Below are 26,631 nucleotides of genomic sequence, written 5' to 3'. Positions count from 1 at the left end.
CCAGTGCCTCTTGAGCTCACTAGTTCGGGACACTATTGTGTTGACATTAGAGATGATAATACTGAAGCGAACACCAATGAAAGTGAAATCCTTGTCGTTACAGCAGAGATGTCTACAAAAGAGAAGCGTAAAGTTCTCCTGAAGCTCCATAAGCAGTTTGGCCACGCCTCCGCAGACCGGCTGCAGAGGCTCATCCTCAGCTCTGGAAATACTGACAAAGACTGTCCAGTTATTCTGCAAGAGATCATCCGTGACTGTGAGGTATGTCAAAGATATAGCAGGACCAAGCCCAGGCCTGCTGTTGGTTTGCCTTTAGCCTCAGAGTACAATGAGACGGTGGCAATGGATCTACATGAGCTGGAACCTGGTGTATGGTACCTCCACATCATCGACCACTTCACACGCTTCAGTGCTGGAAACATAGTGAGAACAAAGAAAGCCTCGGAGATTGTTAACTTCTTCATTCACTCGTGGATAAGTGTTCATGGTGCCCCCAAACGAATATACACAGATAACAGTGGCGAGTTCAACAACGAGGAGATGAGAGAGATGGCAGAAAAATTCAACACTGAGATGAAGACTACAGCGGGATACAGTCCTTGGAGCAACGGGCTGCTGGAGAGACACAACATGACACTGACTGAGATCCTCCTGAAGGTGAAAAGAGAAAACGGGTGTGGCTGGCAGACTGCTCTAGACTGGGCTCTAATGGCCAAAAACAGTATGATCAATGTGCATGGTTATAGTCCACACCAGCTTGTGTTTGGTCACAGTCCTAATCTTCCCTCAGTTTTGGTTGATAAACTGCCTGCTCTAGAGAGCACTTCTATGAGTACTAGAGTAGGACAGCATCTAGCAGCATTACATGCTTCCAGAAGAGCATTCACAGAGGTGGAATGCTCAGAAAGAATAAGAAGAGCTTTACGAAAGCAGGTCAGGCCTACAGATGAAAAGTATGAGACAGGAGACAGAGTGTACTACAAACGAGCAGACAGTACAGAGTGGAAAGGCCCTGCTGTAGTTATCGGTCAGGATGGCTCTGTAGTGTTTATCAGACATGGTGGGATTCTTGTCAGAGTACACCAGTCCAGGCTGAATAAAGTCAATGCACAGGATGAGGATAAACCTGTACTACCTGATATTCCTGAAAATAGTAAAGAAAAGGCAAATGTAATACACACTGATGTGTCAGAGAATTCAGATGATGAAATGAGTGTTAATGGAGACGTGCAAATCCCTGAAAACACAGAAACAGATGATAGAGAAGACGTGAGACAAACTAATGAGACAGAGAGTGATGCTACTAATACAGTGGCTTCCACTGGTGTCAAACTGAGAACAGGTCAGACAGTGACGTTTAAAAACAGAGATGATGGTATTAAGCACACTGCCAGAGTTTTAGGCAGAGCAGGAAAAGCAAAAGGGCAATATAAAAACTGGTACAATGTGCAGTATCTTGAACCAAATAGCAGCGAAGGTCAAAAGGAAGCTTTAGACATGTCACAAGTTGATGATCTTCTCACTGAATGTGATGACACCGATGCTGATGTACTCATTACCAAAGACATCTCTTTTGATGCTGCTAAACAGCAAGAGATTGAAAACTGGCAAATGAATGATGTTTACGAAGAGGTCACAGACAGGGGTCAGAAATGTATTTCTACTAGATGGGTCTGTACGTTGAAGGAGACTTCTAATGGTATTGTTCCCAAAGCTCGCCTTGTGGCGAGAGGATTTGAAGAAGTCAATATTCATGAATTACAAAAAGATTCTCCCACATGTGCATCAGAGTCACTTAGGCTGCTGTTAGCTGTTATTTGTCAAAACAAGTGGAAAGTAAATTCTATGGATATTAAGTCTGCCTTTTTGCAGGGAATGGAACTCACAAGAGACATTTACATTCGTCCTCCACCAGAAGCAGGTGTAAACAATGCATTGTGGAAACTAAAGAAATGTGTGTATGGACTTGCAGATGCTTCCCTCTACTGGTACAACAAGGTCAAAGAACTCATGCTGAACAGTGGTGGTAAAATGTCACGGGTTGATCCTGCAGTGTTTTATTGGCAGAATGAGCAGTCTGAGGTAACAGGAGTACTGGCATGCCATGTGGATGATTTTTTTTGGGCAGGTTCAGAGCACTTTGTAACTAATGTCATCCCTGTACTTAAATCTTCATTTCACGTGGGTCGTGAAGGGCATGACAGTTTTTCATACGTGGGGATGGACGTTGCAACTGTGGGTGGTGTAGTGCAGGTGCATCAGCACAGTTACATTGAAAACCTACAACCAGTTCACTTACAGGCAGCACGTGCTGTACAGAGAGAGGCTCCACTAAACGAGAAAGAAAGAGAACAACTCAGGTCCAAAATAGGACAAATTCTGTGGGTTGCTAAACAGACAAGACCAGATGTAATGTTTGACACATGTAGCCTAGCATCCAACATTAAGAATGCTACTGTTCAGTCCATACATGAAGTGAACAAAGTCATCCGTAAACTTAAGTCAGAGAAGGTCACACTTAAGTTTCAACACTTGGGCAACAGTGATGATTTGGGTTTGGTGGTCTTCAGTGATGCTTCACTGGGCAATCTTCCAGATGGAGGTACACAGGGAGGGGCTTTAATTGCTCTCATGGCAAAAACAGGAAAATTCTCTCCTCTGTTTTGGCAATCTAAGAAAATCAGACGTGTGGTAAGAAGCACGCTGGCAGCAGAAACCCTTGCCATGTCAGATGGTATTGACAATGCTATGTTCTTGGCAATGCTCTACTCTGAGCTTACCACTGGTAAAGCTGATCTTAATGCTCTCCCCCTTATTTGTGTTACTGATAACCATTCCCTGTTTGACGCACTTAAGTCTACAAAACAGGTCACAGAGAAGAGACTAAGATTAGAAATAAGCGGTGTCAAAGAGCTCCTACATGCAAACAAAATCAAAGAAGTGTGCTGGTCAGAAGGCAAGTCACAACTTGCTGACTGTTTGACGAAGAAAGGTGCTTCCTCACTTATGCTTCTTAAAGCGCTGTATGAGGGTGTATGGAAACTGTAATATCAGGACTATTGAGCATTTATCTTGGTACAGTTTTTTTGTTTAAATACTCAAGTTCACTTAAATGTTACTGTGTTCTGAAAACTGTTTTGTATTTGGTGACGGTGTTTAATATGTCAAAGTCACCCGTTAATTTTTTTTTATTTAAAGAAGAGAGGGAGATTGTTAACTTCATGTGCAAGTGAATGTATTATCGCGAGAGTCTACAAGAATGTATTATCGCGTGAGTCGGTGTGACTTGTTGTTTTTCTTCTTGTGGGGGTTTATTGCGAGAGAACGGCTGAATGGCGAAATAAAAAAACTTTCTGTGGAACTACATTGTATCTTTGGCTATTTTCACCATACACCTCAACTATTTTTCAATTAAATAAATGTTCTATATTTTAGTTTAATAATATTTATTGAATATTTTGAGGAGATCTTTTGGTATTAACTATAGGCCTACTATTTGTGCAATAATTATGGTCCATTAATGTCCATTTAATGAATTAAAATATTTTTTCTTCTAATATTTTTCTTATTTATATTACAATTAGTGTAGTAATTAAGGTTTAAATAGAGAATTCCAATGCAAAGTGGCAAATTAGAGTCATTTTGTGGCTGGAAAAATAATAATTCTCATTTGTAATGCCATGGTTTACCCACTATACAGGGAGTGCAGAATTATTAGGCACGTTGATTTTCTGATCATATTTTTTTTCCAGGCACATTTGACCAATTCCAAACCACAGTAATCCTAATAACTAGTATTGATTTAGTATTTAATAATGTATAAGTGATATATAATGTTCATGAAGGCTGGAAATGAAAAACACCTTATATTCAGGTGTGCAGAATTATTAGGCATGTTTTCTTTTACAGATAAATTGAGCCAAAAAAGAGATTTAACTCAGACTGAAAAGTCAAAAAGTATTAAATGCCCATGAGAAGGATGCAATACTAATGCAATACTAGACATTGCAGTTAAGGCGTGACCATTGGACAGTGAAATGCTCGTTGGGTCAGCAGGGTCAGACAAAAACATGTGGCGGAGAAAAGACACCTATTAACGCAAAATAATTAAGAATTAAGGTGAAGAATTAAGGGTGAAACCATCAGGAACCCTTTAGTCTCCAGCACCACCATTTTCCAGAGCTGCAACCTACCTGGAGTCTCCAGAAGTGCAAGGTGTCAGGATCTCAGAGACTTCAGTTAGGTAAAGAATCCTAAAAAATGACCCCCACTAAATAAGAATCATAAGCTGAAGTGTTGTAAAATACATGAAGCCTGCTTTTTTATAGGCTTTATAGGTTTTATAGGTTGAGAATGACTCTTGAAGGACCAGCACCACATCCTCTAGTACCACTGTTTGAAGAATTCATCTTCCAGAATCTGGCAGTACGTTTTGGGAGTTCATTTTAGTCCATCCTGAAGTCCGTTTTGCAGAGATGGACTAAAATGAACTCCCAAAACGTACTGCCAGATTCTGGAAGATGAATTCTTCAAACAGTGGTACTAGAGGATGTGGTGCTGGTCCTTCAAGAGTCATTCTCAACCTATCTGTCCATAAAGCCTATAAAAAAACCTTCTTCATGTATTTTACAACACTTCAGCTTGTGATTCTTATCTAGTGGGGGTCATTTTTTAGGATTCTTTACCTAACTGAAGTCTCTGAGATCCTGACACCTTGCACTTCTGGAGACTCCAGGTAGGTTGCAGCTCTGGAAAATGGTGGCGCTGGAGACTAAAGGGTTCCTGATGGTTTCACCCTTAATTCTTCACCTTAATTCTTAATTATTTTGCGTTAATAGGTGTCTTTTCTTCACCACCTGTTTTTGTCAGATCCTGCTGACCCAACGAGCATTTCACTGTCCAATGGTCACGCCTTAACTGCAATGTCTAGTATTGCATTAGTATTGCATCCTTCTCATGGGCATTTAATACTTTTTGACTTTTCAGTCTGAGTTAAATCTCTTTTTTGGCTCAATTTATCTGTAAAAGAAAACATGCCTAATAATTCTGCACACCTGAATATAAGGTGATTTTCATTTCCAGCCTTCATGAACAATTATATATCACTTATACATTATTAAATACTAAATCAATAGTAGTCATTAGGATTACTGTGGTTTGGAATTGGTCAAATGTGCCTGGAAAAAAAATATGATCAGAAAATCAACGTGCCTAATAATTCTGCACTCCCTGTAGGTGCTTGTATGGCTCTTTAATAAATATACATGTATCTAGTTCCTAAAATAAGTATTGCAGATCCTAAATGCTTACTTATTTTTAGGTTTTGCATTTGCATTTTTTGCATTTATTTAGACATGATCAAACACTAGATTTCTTTAAATGTGAAATTTTAAAACGTTAACTTACATCCTAATATTTTTAATGATACTTATATAAGCACACACAAGTGAATATTAATGAATGCAAGCGAATATAATTTAACCCAAGAACAGTTTAAAATAGTGCTAAAAAGGCAAACTTATTTTTCCTTATATGTACAGTAGGCTATATACATATGAATTGATACTGAATCAAGATCGAAATCGATATTTGTGCCAATCACCAACCCCAAATGTTTCCAGTCATTTCAAATGGCAAAATCTTTCTGAATCATTTGATTCTGTAAACGATCAGATACACACAATACTCAAATATAATTTCGAGCTTCAGTTCATTTATGAAACATGCATGCAATTAGACATGTGCCGGTAAACGGTAATACAATATACCGCAATAATGAACATGCACAATATTGTTATCGTGGGCACTTCAAAATACCGTGAATAATTATTTATTACGAATTATTCAGATTTTTAGAATGAATTTTAAGAATACTTTACCCATCAACCGTTTAAAATGGAAAACACGTCAAAGAGGAACGCGCACTGATGTAAATAGACGTGCATGAGCCGAGCACATGGCGGAATGAGGAGACACGCTGAAGTGCACATTCATTCTTTGACAGCAGAGGGCGCTGATGGAACAGCAGAAATGCAGCCGCTTCCCCAGTAATCACATAACCTTATACATAATACTTAAAGACTTAAGGCTATTAATTTTCAAACTTGCATTTTATATTTTAATCTGGACTAAATTACATGCCCTAGATATTGTTTGAATATGTTCTGACTGTTGTTCAATCACACACTTTACAAGGCTCCAGTATTTAACTTTAGTTCCTTCATTAACAAACTGACAATGAAAAATACTTCTAAAGCATGTATTAATCTTAGTTAAATGTACATTTCAGCATACCTATTGTTCTTTATAATTCTTTTGCACTTTAATCTGTTTTAAATATTTGTTTACTTTATACATTTTTGTGTATTGCTTTATTGTATTTAAATGTTTGGTTCTTTTGTTATAAGAAAGTGATTTAACCTGTTATAGTATGACAACACTTTTTTTGCAACTTATTTCAATATCGTGATAATACCGTATACCGTGATAAAAGCTTCAGCAAATAATCGCAACATGAAAATTTGATACCGGCACATGCCTACATGCAATGCATGATCGCCAGCGCTAAGGCTATTGTCTGCTATATTTGCTTCTTATTAAATAAGCAAATATATTAAAATATTGATTAAAATTAATACACAATTTAAACGATTTAAAACGAAATTCACTTTAAGGAAAAAAACAAAACTCCAGAATAATTTCTGACCTGAAGGGCTGCACGATTTGGGGAAAATACCTCATTGCGATTATTCTGGTTAAAATTGCGATTTGTGATTTGAAAGCGAATTTTTTTTTTTTTTTTTTACAAATGAAAAGTGTGTATATAACATTTTGTGTTTATATATTAATATGACTAATAATAATTTTGATTATTATTATTGCGAAATAAAAATATTTCACAAAATAAGAAATATTAATGTTACAATAACATTTTAATTATTAAAAATAGAGTTTTTAAGAATATAATATAATACTACTACTACTAATAATAATATTTATATTTTACAGAACATTTATTTTACAATAAAAACTGCTGGGTTACCTGTTAATATGCAGAAAGACTGAATAAAAATCCTTAGAAAGATCTAAGGATTTATTGTAAAATTATTATTATAAAATCTGTGCTTTTTATCTGTGATATCAATTTCTTAAAGTCTATGTCTTTCATATAAAATTTGAGCCTCTTATGCATCCACTGTGGGGAAGAAAACGCCTGTATATTTAAGAAAAACATATGGATTGTCATATAAATTTATTTAGAGATAAGTATTTTTCTCACTTGTTACCAAAAAGTTTAATTCATACTGGAGGCCAGAGGGCGCCCTTGAGCAGAAACTCAACATTTGCGTTAGAGAAGTTATCTTTTGTTTTCAGGAAATCCCTATGGGAAATCCCTAATGTGAAGCTATGCTAGCACTGCAGGCTGAATAAAAGGAAGATAGAAACGCATTGACTGATTAAATATGAGGACAATAAAAACTACTGCATCAAGATATTGTGTATTTTGAGTTCTTCAAGCCTTCTCAGGTATTTTCATAATAATAAAGTATGCAGTGCTGATTGACATAGACTTTATCACTGCCTATAAAATAAAGTGTTGTCTGCCTCATTCTGTGATAAGAAGCCACGTCAACACTCACCAACACTCGACTGACTATATGAAGTGAGTTAAAACCTGTTATTAAACGTATTTTGTTGGACAACAGGTTTATGAACACTTCACATTAGGGCTGCAACGACGCGTCGACGTCGTCGATGACGTCGACTACGAAAATACGTCGACGTGCGTGAAATGCGTCGACGCGTCGGCGGCACATTATTTACGTTCTAGAATGGAACAGAAGATCTAGAATAATGGCAGCTTCTGCTCCCGGGCATAGTGAAAATGATCATTTATCATATAAAGCCAGACCGCGACATTCAAAAGTGTGGGAGTACTTTAAACAGAAGCCGAATAAAACTGTGCTTTGTTCGCTCTGTAACGCCGGTTTCACACTGCACGCGGTGGCAGAGCAGAAGCTGTGCGCGTGGAGAGCGGGAGCTTTCACACTGCCAATCAGTGTTGCCAAGTCCCGCTTTTTTCCGCGGAATTGGGCTTCTTCTACACTGTTGCCGCGGGCTGTGTCTCATGTCCGCGGGTTGAAGCAAAAAAACACACATATTTAACCCCCCGAACGCGATGTTTACCAGAGAACCTCCCCGAAACGCGATTGGGCTTGTTTTGGGCTAGTTTTGAGTAACGAATGGGTGGGTTTTGTTGTGTAAACCTGGCAACCCTGCTGCCAGTGTTCTCTCGCGCAGCTGAACCGTGGCGCGTGTATTGCAACAGACGGTCACATTTTCCGGTGTTCTTCTCCGACCCCAGTACGTCTCGTGCTTTTATTTATTATGGGCTGCATATATCTGCTGTTAATGCGACCTGGTTCCGCTCTGTCCCAAACACATATGCATAATAACTTGTTGTATATAGGTAGTTTGCATGATTAAAGTAACATTAAAGTTAAGATATGCCTCTAGCTTTAATAATTTAAATGTGTCTTTGAAGTTTGGGCAAAAACTTCTGGCAGCTTTAGTCGTTGTTTATGCACATGTATCTTCAAAATAGACGACTAGTTATACATTAACACTATGCTGAAAGCTCCTGTATGTGAACCTTTTGCAGATAAATACAAGTGCATTTTCGTTTACTATTGACACAAATCAATAAGTAAATCATACTCAACTACTATAGTAAACAACTTTTCCTAATTAGGCCTACTCTGTATACATTTTATGATGAATAGTATCATTATATATTATGTTTAAAAAGCTTATTTTGTTCATATATATTCATTATAAAATGGCATACTATGTACACTACCCTTCCTGAAATACAATTCATATTTACATTTACATTCACATTTATGCATTTGGCAGACGCTTTTATCCAAAGCGACTTACATTGCATTCAAGGTACACATTTAACATTTTTGTCAATTCTATATTATTTTTGTCAAAACAATATTGTCATCATTCATTGATTTCATGTTAAAATAATATACAAATTCACTACCCTCTTTGAAATACAATAATCAGTAAAAAAGAATAATAAGATTAATCTGGAAAATAATCGTTAGATTAGTCGACTAATCGAAAAAATAATCGTTAGATTAGTCGACAGAAAAAATAATCGTTAGTTGCAGCTCTACTTCACATTACTAGTTTGTGAAGTTGTTTGACACGTGTTGTTTTTTCAAACGCACATTATAAGGGCCGCTCTTCACTAACACGCTGGGCATTTATTTATTTAATTAAAATCGCAGCCTTTGCGCTTTCATAATCGCACATAAGCCAAATCGCGATTGCGGTTCAATTTCGATTAATCGTGCAGCACTAATCAATATGAATTGATTAGTGTTTTACTGGTACTATATTTATAGCATCTGAGCAGACATTTGCGAATAAAAGCTTTAGTGAGGTGACACTAGGCTCTTTTACAATAAACACACCATAATCTGTCCAAAACAGGCCAAATAAATCTTGTCTAAACAGTCTTGCGTCTATGACATTTTATGTTGCTGCAGGATTCATATTTAAACAGTAGGGCTGTGCCGATGGACGATGATGGCTGACCGACATCACGATGGAGCGCCACCATCGTGATGCCACGCCCCCGTTGCTAGTCTGTTGTGAGTGCGACACACACTAATCCTCTTCTATAGTATTAGTTAAACTAAAAACTTAGCAGGGATTGCTCTGTAAATTAATTTCAAAATGTAACTAATGCATATATGCTATTTTAAATACTGTAGTCTATGCCAGAGATTATATATATAGCCTACATTTTGAAATCATTTGAGGCTGAAACATCCATAAGCATGCTGTTTATTTAAGCACTTCTGTCAGTGAAACACACACTACAGCCTATAAAACATTTAGTAAATAATGATAACCTCAAGAATATAAGAAAATTAAATATTAGTTAGAAAAATATTTGATTCATACTATTTCCCCGCAAAGATGCGTCATATACCGCTCTGCGCTTTGAGAGGAATGTGGGACACAAGCTGGATAGACACCTTCTCGAATATCTTCATCTTCATGTTTTCTCCTGATTTGCGCAAAGCAACACTTGTTGTAAAAGGTCTGAAGAGCGGATTTTATCTTCCACAGGGTCAAGACATTTAGGCAATGTTTGATTATTCACTGCCAGAGAAAACAAAACCGGTCAAAAATCACCGGTGTGTGTGTGTGTGTGTGTGTGTGTGTGTGTGTGAAATGCGCTATTCAAATAAACCAAACTTGACGCGCCTTACCAAGTTTAATAACAAGAACAAACTGTGTTAAATAAAATTTGAAGTAAAAAGGTATTCATCCTACAGTGTTTTTTTATATTTTCCCACAGTAAAGGATGTGAATAGTTATAATAGACTTAATTATAAGCAAACGAAAGGAAGAAGCGTTTATAATCCCCTGCGAACATGGGTGCGACGTGAGTGAAGATTTGGGAAAAGAAACGATATGTCCATGTCCACTGGGATAAAATGGACTAGGCCTATTGTTAAAATTCACGGAAAATCGAATGACCAGATCCAGATCACAAAACAGAATGAAAAAGTGCTATCTGACCATTATTTCCTTTCTAGGCTAAACAAAGCTTTGTGCTTCACTCCTGTGGTAATATTCACGTGAAACAGCGTTCACATACAAAACACTGGGTTAGTAAAATAACGAAGTTATTTTTTTTAAAAGTAGAAAATAGTAGGCCTATTTATGTAAAGAGATATATTAAAATAAAAAGAGCTCAACTCTTAAGTGGAAGGAACCAATTTTTTCCCCCTCACGTGCAACCTAGCGGATGAGTCATTATTTGGGTTAGTAAAAATAACGAAATGATAGTTTTAAGAAAAAAATTGTATTTATGTAAAGAGATATAGTATATTATCTACCTATTTACCTAACCCCCCCCCCCCCCCCCCCCAAACGACGATATCATCGACCATCACAATGTTTTACTGTAAACATCGTCAACTGCCAATTTAGGAGACATCGCCCAATCCTATTAAACAGTCTTTTTGCGTTTAATATTCACAGATGCTAACAGAATAAACTTAGCCTACCACAATCAGCGGCTGAATCCGTTGCCATTAGAAATTAACAGCTTTTCATGAGGTTAATTATTCCAGGATTATTCCTCAACGCGTCTCAAAACAATGTAGCTGAAGTATAGTCAAGTCAAGTCAAGTCAAATTTATTGATATAGCGCTTTTAACAATGTAGATTGTTTCAAAGCAGCTTTCCAGTGTTAAACACTACACTTGATGTGTTTGTTCGAGTTGATGTGGGCGTTGACTCTGGATCTTGTAGTATTTGAATCTCAAAGAACACGCACTCCGTGGGCCTGGTCGCATTAGCGGATAAGACACTCGGGAACGACTGACATCTCTCTCTTTTCAAACAGATTACATAAACACAGAATATTTGTTTTCGATTTGGTTTACATTATTTAAAACCTGACATTTCAACGTTTCTTTAGATATACGTTTCATATTTGTGAGACAAGTATTCACTAAGCTAGAGTTCCTTTTCTGAATGAACGTCTTTGACAGAGAGGCTGCAGATCACGCATCATGTTTGTTTTCTTTATTTTGCAAAAAGCACAACATTTTGTTTTTATTGTGACTGTACACAAAAAAAGAGAAACTTAACAGATTATAATGTATAACACTCGCCTGAATGATAAAAAAACGACAGTTATTTGAGTCTCTTTGACACTGATAAGATTCAATAAGAGTGATAAGAGTCGATCTCGCCCGTGCGACCGCCGACTCGAGGGGGTTAAAACACAATGCTGTGCTTTCTATACTGGATCCGACAGGAATGGTGCAACACACTTCGGTGAGTAAAACTTGTTTTTTTTATATGTGATAGTATTGCATTGTTACAGAACAACAGAGCCAGGGCAAGAATGCGTTTCTATCTTCGAAATTCAAACAGCACTTCACATTAAAGAAAGACAAGGGAGAACGAAATATAACTGTGCAGTGCAATCTAGGGCTGTGACAGAGGCAGTTTTTTATCACCACGGTGGTAATGGACCAACTACCGGCGGTGGCGTTGTGGTTGAGGGGGGTTGGGACACACACACACACACATATATACATATACATATAGTGGGGCAAAAAAGTATTTAGTCAGCCACCAATTGTGCAAGTTCTCCCACTTAAAAAGATGAGAGAGGCCTGTAATTTTCATCATTGGCACACTTCAACTATGAGAGACAGAATGAGAAAATCACTTTGATTTTTAAAGAATTTATTAGCAAATTATGGTGGAAAATAAGTATTTGGTAAATAACAAAAGTTAATCTCAATACTTTGTTATAAACCCTTTGTTGGCAATGACAGAGGTCAAACGTTTTCTGTAACTCTCCACAAGGTTTTTACACACTGTTGCTGGTAGTTTGGCCCATTCCTCCATGCAGATCTCCTCTAGAGCAGTGATGTTTTGGGGCTGTCGCTGGGCAATATGGATTTTCAACTCCCTCCAAAGATTTTCTATGGGGTTGAGATCTGGAGACTGGCTAGGCCACTCCAGGACCTTGAAATGCTTCTTACGAAGTCACTCCTTCGTTGCCTGTGCGGTGTGTTTGGGATCATTGTCATGCTGAAAGACCCAGCCATGTTTAACCTTCAATGCCCTTGCTGATGGAAGGAGGTTTTTACTCAAAATCGCACGATACATGGCCCCATTCATTCTTTCCTTTACACGTCTTGTTCCCTTTGCAGAAAAACAGCCCCAAAGCATGATGTGTCCACCCCCATGCTTCACAGTAGGTATGGTGTTCTTTGAATGAAACTATGCATTCTTTCTCCTCCAAACACGACAAGTTGAGTTTTTACCAAAAAGTTATATTTTGGTTTCATCTGACCATTATGACATTCTTCCAATCTTCTTCTGGATCATCCAAATGCTCTCTAGCAAACTTCCGACGGGCCCGGACATGTACTGGCTAAAGCAGGGGGACACGTCTGGCACTGCAGGATTTGAGTCCCTGGTGGCGTAGTGTGTTACTCATGGTAGCCTTTGTTACTTTGGTCCCAGCTCTCTGCAGGTCATTCATTAGGTCCCCCCGTGTGGTTCTGGGATTTTTGCTCCCCGATTTTTGCTCATCATTTTGACCCCAATCGGGATGAGATCTTGCGTGGAGATTATCAGTGGTCTTGTATGTCTTCCATTTTCTAATAATTGCTCCCACAGTTGATTTCTTCACACCAAGCTGCTTACCTATTGCAGATTCAGTCTTCCCAGCCTGGTGCAGGTCTACAATTTTGTTTCTGGTGTCCTTTGACAGCTCTTTGGTCTTGGCCATAGTGGAGTTTGGAGTCTGACTGTTTGAGGTTGTGGACAGGTGTCTTTTATACTGATAACGAGTTCAAATAGGTGTCATTAATACAGGTAACAAGTGGAGGACAGAGGAGCCTCTTAAAGAAGAAGTTACAGGTCTGTGAGAGCCAGAAATCTTGCTTTTTTGTAGGTGACCAAATACTTATTTTCCACCATAATTTGCAAATAAAATCTTTAAAAATCAGACAATGTGATTTTCTGGATTTTTTTTCTCATTCTGTCTCTCATAGTTGAAGTGTACCTATGATGAAAATTACAGGCCTCTCTCATCTTTTTAAGTAGGAGAACTTACACAATTGGTGGCTGACTAAATACTTTTTTGCCCCACTGTATATATATAGGGCGCAAGAAGTAACAGACGTTTAAACGAGTGTTCTCACCGATATCCTTGTTGTGCCAACACCGTTTTCTACCACAGTAGGCTTAAATGACGCAAATATGATGCAAATATACACCTAATTAAAAGCAAACAAAAGGAAGAAACGTTTAATCCCCTGTATGAGACGTAAATGAAGATGTGGGAAAATAAATAAGAGATTCCATGTTCAGTAGAATAAAATGGAGTAAGTATTGTGAAATTCATGGAAAATCGGGTGACCAGATCGCAAACCTCACAAAGCCTCTATCTCGTTCGGCATGAATCCATATAGTTTCCATGGCTGTGATTAACATTTAATTGCGAACCTATTATTTATTTTGTAAATTTGTGCTTAACTCGTGTCATAATATTCACGTAAAACAGCATTCACATACAAAAATGTTTTGGCCGACCAACACCGGTGCTACCCATGTTAGCTGAATATTTTATAATATATGTTTAGTAAGCAGAATTTGATGGCCGCATTCCTACACTTATAAAATGCGATTCAATGTGGAAGTAATCCAAGTATTCAGAATACGTTACAAATTTCATTTTTAGGGCATGTATTATGTATTCTGTAACGAAATACGTTTTGAAAGTATCCTTCCCAACACTGCAGGCTGGAGAATCCTTTATTTGAGGTGTTATTGGTTCATTTGTTATCAGACTTGGACTTGTAATGTTATGGGCCAGGGCTCGCAAACTCTACCAAAACGTAAGCCCGGCCTGCCGATGGGCTATCTTAAATAGTGAAATAACATTCCTTTCTTGAAATGCGCACGCATGTGTGTGTGTATATGTCTACGGTTCGCTGTTATATACACCGATCGGGCCGGCCAAGTAATACAAAAAAAAACTTCCAATCAATCGGGGGGTGAATGAGAGATGAATCATTGTGTTTGTTTGATTAAGACATTTTGCGAGCCCTGTGAGCGTGTGTGTCATGTTCAAGTAGGCAAAATTGGTCATTCAATTGTCAGAATAAATAGCTGCTTGTCTGGAAAAAATAGGATTTTTGTGTTATAAATATAATTTGAAGCAATATTCTCACCAGTGTTCTATCAGTCCTATCATAGCCTATTTAAATATGCATATTTGTGATATTTACCCCGAGGGCATTTTTTGACCTCTAAAATGGCATTTTTTCCCCCTAATATTATTAAAGATATGCTTCATCTTTCATTTTTAACTCTTAAATTTGATCAATAAATTTTATTAGAATAATAAGACACTATTGGGCTGTTGTCAAATTAAATAATTTTCACTTAAAAATTATAATTGCATTGAATAATGTTATGATATTGTTTTAAATATATTTTGAATATACAAATAAGAAATGTTGGAAAGAATGATACTTTTAAACATGAAACTAAACCGGCAGTAGGTGGTCTTAATGAGTGAGTCATTGAGTTCGTTCAACCGGCTGATTCATTCAAGAATGAAGCTGTTGTTTATGAATGGGTCATTAAATCTTCAACTCAACTGATTAGTTCAAAAAGCTGAATCATTCAGTAATGAAGCACGGTTGAGTGTTTCTATGAGATGCACAATGGTTTTGCTGTGATCTTTGTTTGGAACTATTTTCGCTGCTGAAACAGAATAAAAACAGTCAATATTTTAACTGTTTATGGAACTGTTGTATGAAATCAATGTCACATCTTCAATATTTGTGTGTGCTGCTGTGCTGATTTGTTTTGATTTCTCCTCGAGAGGCTGCGCGAGACGCAACAGTGCAACCTTGTAACAGTCAGTAACATTATCCACCATCAATCGCCACTTAAACTAAATGAAATAAAATCAGATTCATTATCGTGTATTGGCGATTCCATAGTTATTTTTTTGTTATTGACTTTTTAATCAGGTTAATTGTCCGGTCGGCCAAGTAAAATTCTCTTTCCCTTGTCCCTTCAAAAATCCTCCTCTCTTCAGCTCTTTACATTTTGTGTGCTTGTTAGCTCCCTGTCACGTGACAATGGAGCGCAGTAAAAGGGAGTGATTGACGGTTAATATTAACCAACATAAAGTCTTCTTTAAAGTTTAGAGCGTAAAGATGAAGTTTAATTTGTCATTTATGGAACCGTGGACTGGTCACTGTATCAGCTCACAGCAGGCACTTACTGTGCAGTACTAACTAGCGGACGTTTTGTAAATAAAAACAGGTCGCACCTCAACAATTATTTACACTCGCACAAATGCTCCCAAATATTTTTTGAGATCGCACAGATTAAATTTTGGGCGCATATGCGACCAAAATGGTTGCAATTTTGAGCCTTGAGCAGTATACAACCATATACAGTGTTCTCACCATTTTTCTAATGAATGCTTTCTGAAACATGCAGTTCGATGGAAGTCAGATCACAACAAATCTGGTGTTGTGTATAGTAGTTCAGAGTGCAGGACAGATATACCTCTGAGCAAGCGAGTGTAAGCCTGACCCCATGTGTGACGATGCTCGCTGGTCAAAATTCCCATTGGTTCCTTATCGGTTTTCCACGACTGAGAACGGATCCGCAACAGCTGAGCATGGATCTGACTTTCTGTCAATGGTGTTCCATCACTGTTGTAAACATCCAACTGGAAAAACTACACACAAAACAAACACACAACCAATTACAGTTCATGTTTGTAATCACTAGAGATGCTCCGATCAGCATTTTTGGGGCCGATCACCGATTACCGATCACCAAGATCATGATCTGCCGATTGCCGATCACTGCCGATCACAGAATGGCAGGGGAATGGCAATCTTTTATCTATAATCTTGCAGAGTTTGCTCCATTTGTAGAAATGAAACTAACTCTAAATTAACTGGGTCAAGATCTTGAAGAACCACCAAGTGTTTATTTTAGAAAATGAGATAACTTAAGGCTACTGTAGGCCATCTTTCCCAAATAAATGTATATAATAAATGTATATAATTATCTCACCTAAATATTTGATCATGCAGTGGATTTTTGTTTTTAAAAACATTTTTTCAGGAAGGTCTAACATTAGTATTGAGGTAAGAAGACATTTAATAAGAAATCAAATGTAAATTAATATTGGTCTTCCCTGAATAAATTAAATTAGTTTAATCCTTACACTTAAGGTTGCAAAGGTTAGTCATTCAAGAGCAATGAGTGTCATAAAGGTTCATCAAACAACACAAGACAAAGAGAAACTCAGAAACAGCAGCAGTTTATTCGACAGCTGTCACTTTAAGAGCGAACACGGATAAGTTACATGCAGTTGCACAAACGTTCACTCACGAGTCACGACGGGGTTTACGTGCATACTCGTCGAGACGGTAATTTAGTACATACATTTGTGTTTATCTGACCATTTCAGCGCAATTTGTACTCGCAAGCTTTTTGTGAGATGGCCTCTGTGTGTGTGTGTGTGTGTGTGTGTGTGTGTGTGTGTGTGTGTCTCTCCAGACCGTGCGCGCGAGTGCTGAGCGGTTTGAACACTGGCAAGACTTAAAAATAAATGCAAATTATAAACTTTAGTCACGATGCGACACTGCCTCGATTGTGCAAAGTGGCAAATCCTGTGTCAACTGAGTAGTGATTTTAGTGCACATGCGATGCGCTGATGTGAAGCCATTTGAGCATTTTGAAAGGGAGAGAGAGCGCGCGCACGCGGTGATTTATGCGCGCTGTTTGTGAACTTACGTCCCACAGAAAGTTTTCAAATGACTGCTTAAGTTATTTAATATAGAAATATGAATTGTACCTCACCTTCAGCATTATAATTATTTTACCCGCGCTGGAAAGAGAACGAGACGGTGTCGCTGCATATCATGCCCGAGCTCTCACGGCAGGTGCGGGTTTTATGGGTCCTCAGCATGCGATCGGTTCATGAGATCGGCCTTTTTGGAGACCGCCGATCAATCATCCCAAAGCGATTATCGACCGATTGAGATCGGTTGCCGATCAATCGGAGCACCCCTAGTAATCACTAAGATTTGTATGTTTATGTTCTTGTTTTTTTTAAAGAAACGTATACTTTGAAATTATAACGTGCAATTTATTAAATTAATTCAAAAGGAACTAAGTGATACAACAGTTTTTAATGTCTCCACAGTATATGAATTGTAAACTTACTGTAATGGAAATTAGATTGTTGTAGAATTGTGACTATATCTGTTTTGATTATATCATCTTACAAAATCTAGGTTACCTGGTAGTTCCTGACCACAGTAATGTGAGCTGGGCCACGGCGTGGACGTCCATAGTGAACCACATGGTCATGTTTGGGTCCTGGGATTCGACAGGAGGAGAACAACTGAGGAAACAATTCCATACATAGCGGCTGTCCACGCATAAACTCTACCGCTAGCTTCCCACTGGATGATAGAAGACAGACCGCAAGAGAGGACAAGTGGATAGAAATCAAGAAAAAAAAAAAGAGAAAGAAGATCATATTGAGGTACACACAGTAACGGTTTGATATATTCAGAAATAATAGCATGATATTAAGATGTTTGGCACTGCTTGACTGAAACATGCAAACAAGTACAAGTTCAAGGTTAGCAATTAAAATAGCACAGGTGCTTGGACATAAATGTGTAAATCTGCCACAGTACAGTCATTTTGTCAATAGACACCAGACATAAATTCTTGAGACAAACCTGTCCACTTCAACTTTGAAGTCCAACACTCCTGCAATTAACTTGGATGCAAACCTGCACAAGAAACAATATATATATATATATATATATATATATATATATATATAGACATAAAGCATATATTAATTAAATATGCAACTAGGGCTGCATAAAATTTGTGATTACAATTATAGATGCCACAATTATATAATCGATCAAAGGCGCACTTACAAAAAAAGAAGAAGTCCACTTACATTATTCTGTGTGCTTAAGATGTGTTTTTTTTTCTTCTTTCTACAGGTTAAAGGGATAGTTTAAAAATTAACTATTTTAAAGAACCTCGGTTCCTTGATTAGTAGTAAATCGCCATCACCTGCTTTCGGATGGAGCAGCATTTCCTACACAGAGCCGTAGGTTACTGACAAGCGGAGCCATATCGCATTAATTATCACAGGCGATACGTCCGCGATAATTAATGCGATATGGCTCAGCTTGTCAGTGAACTACGGCTCTGTGTAGTAAAGCCGCTCTATCTGAAAGCAGGTGATGGCGATTTACTACTACTCAAGGAACCGGCTTTACTGACGAGATGCGCTTAATGTCATGCGATATATCACCCAGCCCTAATTATAATACCGTGCATATTTTTACATTTTTTTATTTAAAAAAGCAATCAAACCAATGTATAGCTGACATTTGAGGCTTAAAGAAGTTTTTCAGAAAGAATGATTTCAGCTTATTTTCATTTAAAAATATAACACGCAGTTGCTTCAAACAATGGTATAAAGCTATTCAAAATATCAATGTAAATTGTGATAACCATAATTAATAATCGCAATTACAATTTCAAGGGAATAATCGAAAATTATGATTTGTCATAATCGTGCAGTAGGGATGGAACGGTATGAAAATTTCATATCACGATTATAGTGACCCAAATTATCACAATGATCAATATTATCACGGTTTTGTTCAAATGAGATGAAAGTGTTCAAAAAGAACAGATGCACACACTAAAAACATTCCAACAGGTTTTATATTTGAAAATCAACAAACAACAAATAAAACAAACAGCTCTATGCACTTTAAGCAAGATTCTTTTCTATGGGATTTCCTTCCTTATAATGGCCGTCGTCAATAGCAACGCATTATAACTGCGCACATCCATGAATCACAACGGACTTGCTCTCGTCTCATTCAAATGCAACTTGTGTCTCTGTTTTTGATTATATTGAAAATTAAATCAGAGGACTTTACTATTAATACTACTATAATTATTTCTTAACTTCTTGTGATCACCTTTTCTGTACGATTGTTTTGTGCACTGTACAAAATGGATTTATAAACAGGTAAGATTTAAAACATTAATCTCAATTCAATATGTCTCCGTAATTATTTATGTGGTAAAGAAAATCTGTGTAATAAGTGTACAATGAATATACATTATTATCTCTTAAATGTGCCCTTAATAGTCTTGTTTGAACTTGTTTGTTCACCTTTGGCTCAAAGCCACTTGCTGCAAACTTTTCTTTGTGGAAGCTTCACATTAATTTCAAGGGAGTTGAGATAAAATATTTCAACTCAAAACTTTGTGTCCAATTATTTCCCAGACGTAGTTTTGGTATTGAGGTCAAAGTCCACTTGCCTTGCGTTCGCTATATAACAGTGGGTGGTCACGAAAACGACTCGGCAGATTTTAAGTGTTTGCCCCTATAGCAGCGACTTTATTTTTGCATGTTCTGCAGACAAGGGATCATACTTGATTAAGTTTCCCTCAGGACTTTTGTAAAGGGCAAAATATGACCACACCTCAGATTTGGTCCTTTAAGAAGGCTGAAAAATCTCCCGGCGCTGTCACTGCCTTCTGCCATTTCTTCTCATTCAAAAAACAACGTTGCACACTGCGCCTATATGCAACCCCAATACTAGGGTCTAATAGTCTTTACATTTAGGCATTTAGCAGGCACTTTTATCCAAACCAACTTACAAAAAGAGGAACAAAAGCAATTTGACAAAGAGACAAAAATATTTGTGATATACACAATGCCAGGATTAATAGACAACTGGATTAGGAAGTAAGCTGGAGAAGAGGAGAAATGCAGGGAAGACAATGTTTTATAATGTAAGCGCATTAGTTTAAAGAGTTAGTTCACTCACCCTGATGTCATTGCAAACCCGTAAGACTTTCGTTCATCGTCGGAACACAGATAAAGATATTTATAATAAAATCAGAGCGATTTCGGTCCCTCCATTGACAGCTACACAACTACCACTTTGATGCTTCAAAAAGTTCATAAAGAGTTTTAAAAAATATTCCATATGAATTGAATGGTTTAGTCCAATTTTCCTGAAGAGACACGATCACTTTACACACTGATGAGATTTAATTTAGGCTTTTATTTACCTATAAACATTAATCAATGCACATCAGTTATGATAAATGGAAGCTCAAGCTTGCTTGCCTGACATGCAAGAACCAATGAGGTACATTCTTGTGTGTTACGCAGCGCTTTTCAGTCTCTTTATGAACTTTTTGAACCGTCAAAGTGGTAGTTGTGTAGCTGTCAATGGAGAGCACAGAACTGGCTCAGATTTTAATATCCCCCCAATATAATGGCAGAGGAAACACTGCTTGGTGTAAATAGCATCTATTGCTATTCTATTTTCACTTAGTGTAAATAGAATCTAGTTGCTATTTACACTTGGTGTATCGCTAAGAAAATAAGCTATTTTCACTAAGTGCAAATAGCAATAGATGCTATTTACACAAAGCGTAAATAGCAACTAGATTCTATTTACTGCTGGTCCCCATTGACTATTTACTATGGAAGTCACTGGGGACCAGTAACTGTTTGGTTCCCAAATTCTTCAAAATAACTTGCATTTTCAACAGACGAAAGAGAAATCTCTTTATTTTATCGCAAAGATAAAATAACGAAAAAGATTTTTATCTTTGACGCCTTGGTCTAAATGTCTGCCATTCTTTTTATTTTATATTTTGTTAACTTGCAAGGCTTTGTTTTTAAAATAGGGAAATTAGTTTGGCTGTAATGCTCTGTCACTTGCAAAATAATAAAACCAACATGAAAAAGAATCGTGATAACACCTTTTTAAGTGTTTTAAAGAGTTTAAGTGTTGTTGTCGGTGTCCGTCTGTGCCCCCTATTTGCACTTGGTGCCGCTAAAATAGGTGAAATAGGTGCCGCTATTAAGTCTTATGGGTTTGGAACAACATGAGGGTGAGTAAATGATGACAGAATTTTCATTTTTGGATGAACTAATCCTTTAAGAGTGGGGGGTGGTTTAGTGATGTCTTAGATATATCAAATAAAACAACTTTTTAAATGCTTTGAACTTAGTGTCCAATAAATTATTTTAGCAAAATTTGACATTTATATGGTTTTGTAAGGTTATATGGTCTGTTTGAGTGTTTTTAGATTCTCGCTGTCACATACACTAGTTGGCCTCTCCAGTCTGTGAAGTCACGTTTAGGCAGAGAGATGGCTGGATTCGAATGCACTGCCAAAGGCTGCCTGCACTCCAGGTATGCCCACTGCACCCACCAATCAGAGATCTGCAAAAAGTGAAGACACACACAAAACATATCAGATCAATTCAAACACACCAGCCTGCTAGTTAACCTTAAAAAAAACATACACAATCAGAGCCAAAACTGCAGCACAAGGCATCACAGCCAAAAATTTGGAAATTCACTCGTGCTGCGTTCCAGTTCATTTTTATTATGCCCTTCACTCGTTAACTTCCCTCTGTCTCGTTCACTCGGATGTGCGTCATTGCTTATGTTGCATGAGTGCCCACTACTGGAGGAACATTTGAACTGGAACGTCCTAAGCCCTTGATCACTTCGAATCCACTATGGAGTTGATTTATTATTTATTTTTTTACTTTACTAAAATGCAACATTCTGTATGTATATAGGTGTATTTGGGTTGTTTTAAATGTTTTTAAAAATAATAAAAATATCATAGAGTTGTTTGTGGTGGGGTAAATTAAACGCGATATGCGTTGACGTCACAAACGTGTTGCATTGTGGTATATGAAGCTGCCTGAAGTGTACATATGAAGTAGACTCGCTCCCTCGGTCAAAATCGAGGGAGCAAGGGTCTGTCCATATAAACTTACTTTGTCCACTTCACGAAGTGGAATGCACTTCAAAATCGCGGCAGGGATTCCCCCGAGGGGAAGTGCTTAGGGAAGTTCGCAAGTGCGTGTCTAAAACTGGAGTGGAACGCAGCATAGGTTTTGAGACACCGACATTGGGTGCTTAAACCTAGCCTGGCTCCGCCCTCCTACGCACTTCCGCTCAATTTTCATTTTCCTTCAGTACTCTGTCTGGGACTGCTGTATATTCTTAGGTTTTCTCCAAACAAATTTTTACCGGTCCAATCAGCGAACAGAGGGAGTGGCTGAGAACGATGATGTTGATGTCGTGCGCTAGTTTGAGTTGTAGTTTAGTAATGGCGGTGGAGAAAGATGCAAGCGAAACCATTCATTCCATTGTGGCACCGCTGCCGAATATCCAGAAGTTAAAGCCGGAGCAATAACAATCTTTGCTGAGTTTTGTTGGTGGCCATGATGTTGTGGCCCTCCTCCCCACAGGGTTCAGGAAAAGTTTGATTTTCCAGCTCGCTCTGTTAGTGGTAAAGGAGTTGGCTGAAGCCCTATTCAGACGGTAATTGTTTCTCGTGGGGTCGGAAGGTATTTTCATCATTTACAGGGGCTAGTCAGTGATTTTATTGCCATCCGTCTCCCACCACCCGCGTAAAAATCCCCGGCCGAATTACTTTTAGACTTTTAGACCTACACTTTTAGACAAACACCAAGGTCGTGTGGTAATTTAATTGCTGTCCGAATCCACATCTCTGAGTTTTCAAGAATATATCACTTCAAAATTCACTGTTTATATTCTTTTTGACCACTGCAGAGCACCGTACTGTTGCTGTAATGTGGATGCATTTCTAGACTTGTATTTCTTTAAATGCTGGCAAGTATTTACAATAGCAATATATTTCATCACCGCTCAAAAAAATAAAAAGAAGAAGAGCACGTAAACATTTGAATTGGGCAGTTATTTACTAGCCTGGATGCCAGCCGAATTTAGCCCCGCCCACAAAATGTTTTGCTCGGGCAATTCGGTCTGGACTCGCTCCATAGAGGAGGAATTATGCCCGAACAGAAACTGTTCGGACCAATGAAATCATCAGGGCGGGCTTTAGACGATGATGGACAGATGATCAACAGTAACGTAATCATCCACGTCATCGAAGGCTCTTGGGTTGAATTTGCTCTTATCCTAAACGGAGAACTTGTTCGTATATGCGTTCACCTTTACTATTTCTCTCAGAAACGATGATCGTGTTGATAAGTACTCTGTGTATCCTTAAATGATTTTATTACTGCCAAAGATCGTTTACACTCATCTTTTTCTTGTAACGTTACTTAATCCAGCGTGCGTGCAGACAGGGTTTCCAAGTGTTTTTGCAATGTCGCGCACAATTGCTACTCAAAACTATAGCCCAAAACTATAACTTTCCGGGGGGTTCTCCAGAAAAAAATGGCGTTTGGTTGGCAAAATATGTTATTTTGGCAAGGTTGCCTGCTAAAATTCGCATTCCTGGGTTTATATAATCACATAATTAGGGTCGCTTCAACCCGCGGACATGGAGAAAAACACGGACTTGGTAACAGTGCAGTTGAGTTCTGTTGACATTTGACAACTAACGTTACGCGTCGCTCCGTTGCTCTGATTGGTTGTGGGTCTATCCAATTGAGGTCTTTCCTGGCTCGGTTGAAACACGCCCCATAATCAAAGCTCAATGGAGCGGTACCAGACTCATATTCTGACTAGAATTGAGTATGGCCACGCCAGGCTAGTTATTTACAGCAGCATTTATTCTTATTATACCAAGCATATGACATTTTATTTACAGCATACAATCATGTTATGGACCACGTGAGCAGCGCGTTCCCGATCACAAAACTCTCCCCTCCACTGTGAATAAATCCGAATGCACAAGTTTTAGGTTTAATCACTGAGGTGGCGTGCACAATCTGCACAGTTATTTTTATGGACTTCCATGTGAGAAACAGAGGCGAACGGCACATGACATACGTCACAACCAAACGTTAGCGATTGGTTATGGCAGATCCAGAGTGACTCTGGGCAGATCCAATAGTTTTAAACTTCAACAGAGTACCCGCCTTCAAGGAAGTAAACGCTTGTCAATGGAGAGTGGCCAGACTCTCTGTACAAATTAAATGTACGAGAGTATGGTAGGACCAGGCTAGCCTAAACCCAGTAATCTAACTGATTCTCCAACAACATAAGGATTTCTTCAATGCAGGGAGGTAATACTCAGTAGCTGTACAAAGTAATCAGTAATTGGCATCACTTTTAAGTGATTCTTGATCCATTTATAACTACTCATACAATTCCCCCACCCTTGCATCCTTTCCTCACCTCCTAAGATGGAGTAATTAAGACAAAAAGAAATAAAATGAGTATTCACAATTTAAGAAATGAAAGGTACACATTATGGTTTATTACATTTCAAAGTTAAGCTTTAAACACTGCCAACATGACCCTTACAAATGAAAAATTAGGGCAGTTACCCCTGTACTATACTGTCCAAAAATCATGATATTACTTTATTTTGCTATAGGCTACCCATGAATAATTAGCATAATGTACCATACTTCAATAGTACTTAAAAAAATACCATACTTCAAAGTACCAAACATGCTACTACAAGATTATACAATTATTGGGGTATTTTTGTGCAGTAACGTATGAAAACAGTGAAAAATGATATATAGTCCTATTCTCACCCAGTTGTGTGAATGCTTTGCTCGTTTGATCAGCTCTCTCTGCAGTTTTTCGCCTAGACCTCCAGAGCAGCCAAACTTCTGCACAATCTTGCGGGTGTGTTCGAGCTCATCTTCCGGTAAGAGCGGCTCCAGAACCCTAAGGTAGCGCTGCAGCGTCTGGCCGAGCGGAGGCACCGGCTGCGGCGGAACCGACGAGTGGGCCTGTCTCAGCACGGCCTGACGAACGTGACATATGACTAAAAGTGAGGAGCTGAAGTTTTCACTTAAATATACGTACGATTCACATTTTATAAACCCCCTCTACTCCGGAGAAAGAGAAGTTTGCATCTATTAATACATACATTTATGTTTATAGGTGCGTCTGTCAAACATACTGTTCTAAACAGCAACAAAAGCATATTTAGGATTACGACACTTACCCTGTGCATTAATAACGAGCATATTCTTGGAGGTATTCTCTCTAAAATCATTGTTTTACGCTGTTGTTGCTCAAAATGAAATAGCAAACTAGATTTAGGCTTATGCAAGAACGAAAGTCACGAAAACTCTGAATCTTCACCAATTATATCACAAGATAACTAACTTCATCCTCGGTCCAAAAGAAAACGGAAGTAAACTATTCTGACAGTTGAAATGAGTCTGTTAAGAGTCGTCAAAGTTCGCTGAAGTTCGTGAGCTCCAGCACGCAGCCACGCACTTCGGGTGTGGACGCTAACACGTGTGCAGTGTTTAGTGTTTACTGCCGTATCCTTTCGTATATGTGCGCAACAAAATTATCTAAGGTCTATTGAGATCCTCTACAGATCGCCTGCTTACAGGGACTTGTTTTTGTTACAATGTTGCATTTTCTTCTTGGTCCGGTTCGCTTCAACAAGGCAACATTTTAAAGCGTACCAAAATGTGTTTGTGTTTTTGTCACGTGTGAGTAAAATGTCCTCTTATTGGTCAGAGTTTCCCCTTGCATCATCCATCAAGAAGAATTGAGATTTGGCAAGCCCTTGTAAGCCGTTTTAGCATTCAAATCCGTTTAAAGTCAAAATTAAAGAGTTTGTCACACCACAGAAAATGTGTTAATAACCACCCAGTCAAATTTGATGTATAAAAAAAAACTGCCACGTAAATTTTATTTAAATTTTTTATTGTAACCACTTACAAACAGATCAACAAACAAGGTGCATAACTGAATAGAACAGATCAGCCATAGGTTGGGCATTGCCAGTAACAACCAAAAATCATGATAAAACAAACTGACACAAAAATAATAATGAAATAATAATAATAATAAATAAATAAAAAATTTGATAAAACAAACAAAAGGGGCTTTTAAATTTATACATGTCTAAAGAAATCAACTTGAGGGCATTTTTGTTTTTAAACAGTTTTAAAGATTTGCACAAGAGTTTAAACTCATTCATTCACTGGCTAAAGTTAGGTTCAGATTTAAA

General features: G+C 38.0%; 1 protein-coding gene across 3 annotated transcripts in view; it reads right to left on the bottom strand.

Annotated features, from left to right (window-relative positions):
• cratb (carnitine O-acetyltransferase b) overlaps positions 1-26,109 on the bottom strand; it is a 53,046-nt gene extending 26,937 nt beyond the window's left edge. Inside the window, exons 1-6 of one of the 3 annotated variants that reach the window (XM_079830124.1) lie at positions 25,606-26,109; positions 25,187-25,402; positions 21,793-21,911; positions 18,360-18,413; positions 17,909-18,074; positions 16,156-16,330 (exon numbers count right to left, since the gene is read on the bottom strand). In XM_079830124.1, coding sequence (XP_079686250.1) covers positions 16,156-16,330; positions 17,909-18,074; positions 18,360-18,413; positions 21,793-21,911; positions 25,187-25,402; positions 25,606-25,656 — 781 coding nt within the window. In that variant the 5' untranslated portion in view covers positions 25,657-26,109. Of the gene's footprint in view, positions 1-16,155; positions 16,331-17,908; positions 18,075-18,359; positions 18,414-21,792; positions 21,912-25,186; positions 25,423-25,605 lie in introns of all 3 variants that reach the window. The other 2 variants (XM_079830125.1, XM_079830126.1) reach the window with 2 other exon arrangements.
• Positions 26,110-26,631: the final 522 nt, after the last annotated feature.

This window comes from Gobio gobio (genome assembly GCF_949357685.1).
Source record: "Gobio gobio genome assembly, chromosome: 11".
Lineage (NCBI taxonomy): Eukaryota > Metazoa > Chordata > Actinopteri > Cypriniformes > Gobionidae > Gobio > Gobio gobio.
This window is presented reverse-complemented; position numbering and strand designations above follow the sequence as displayed.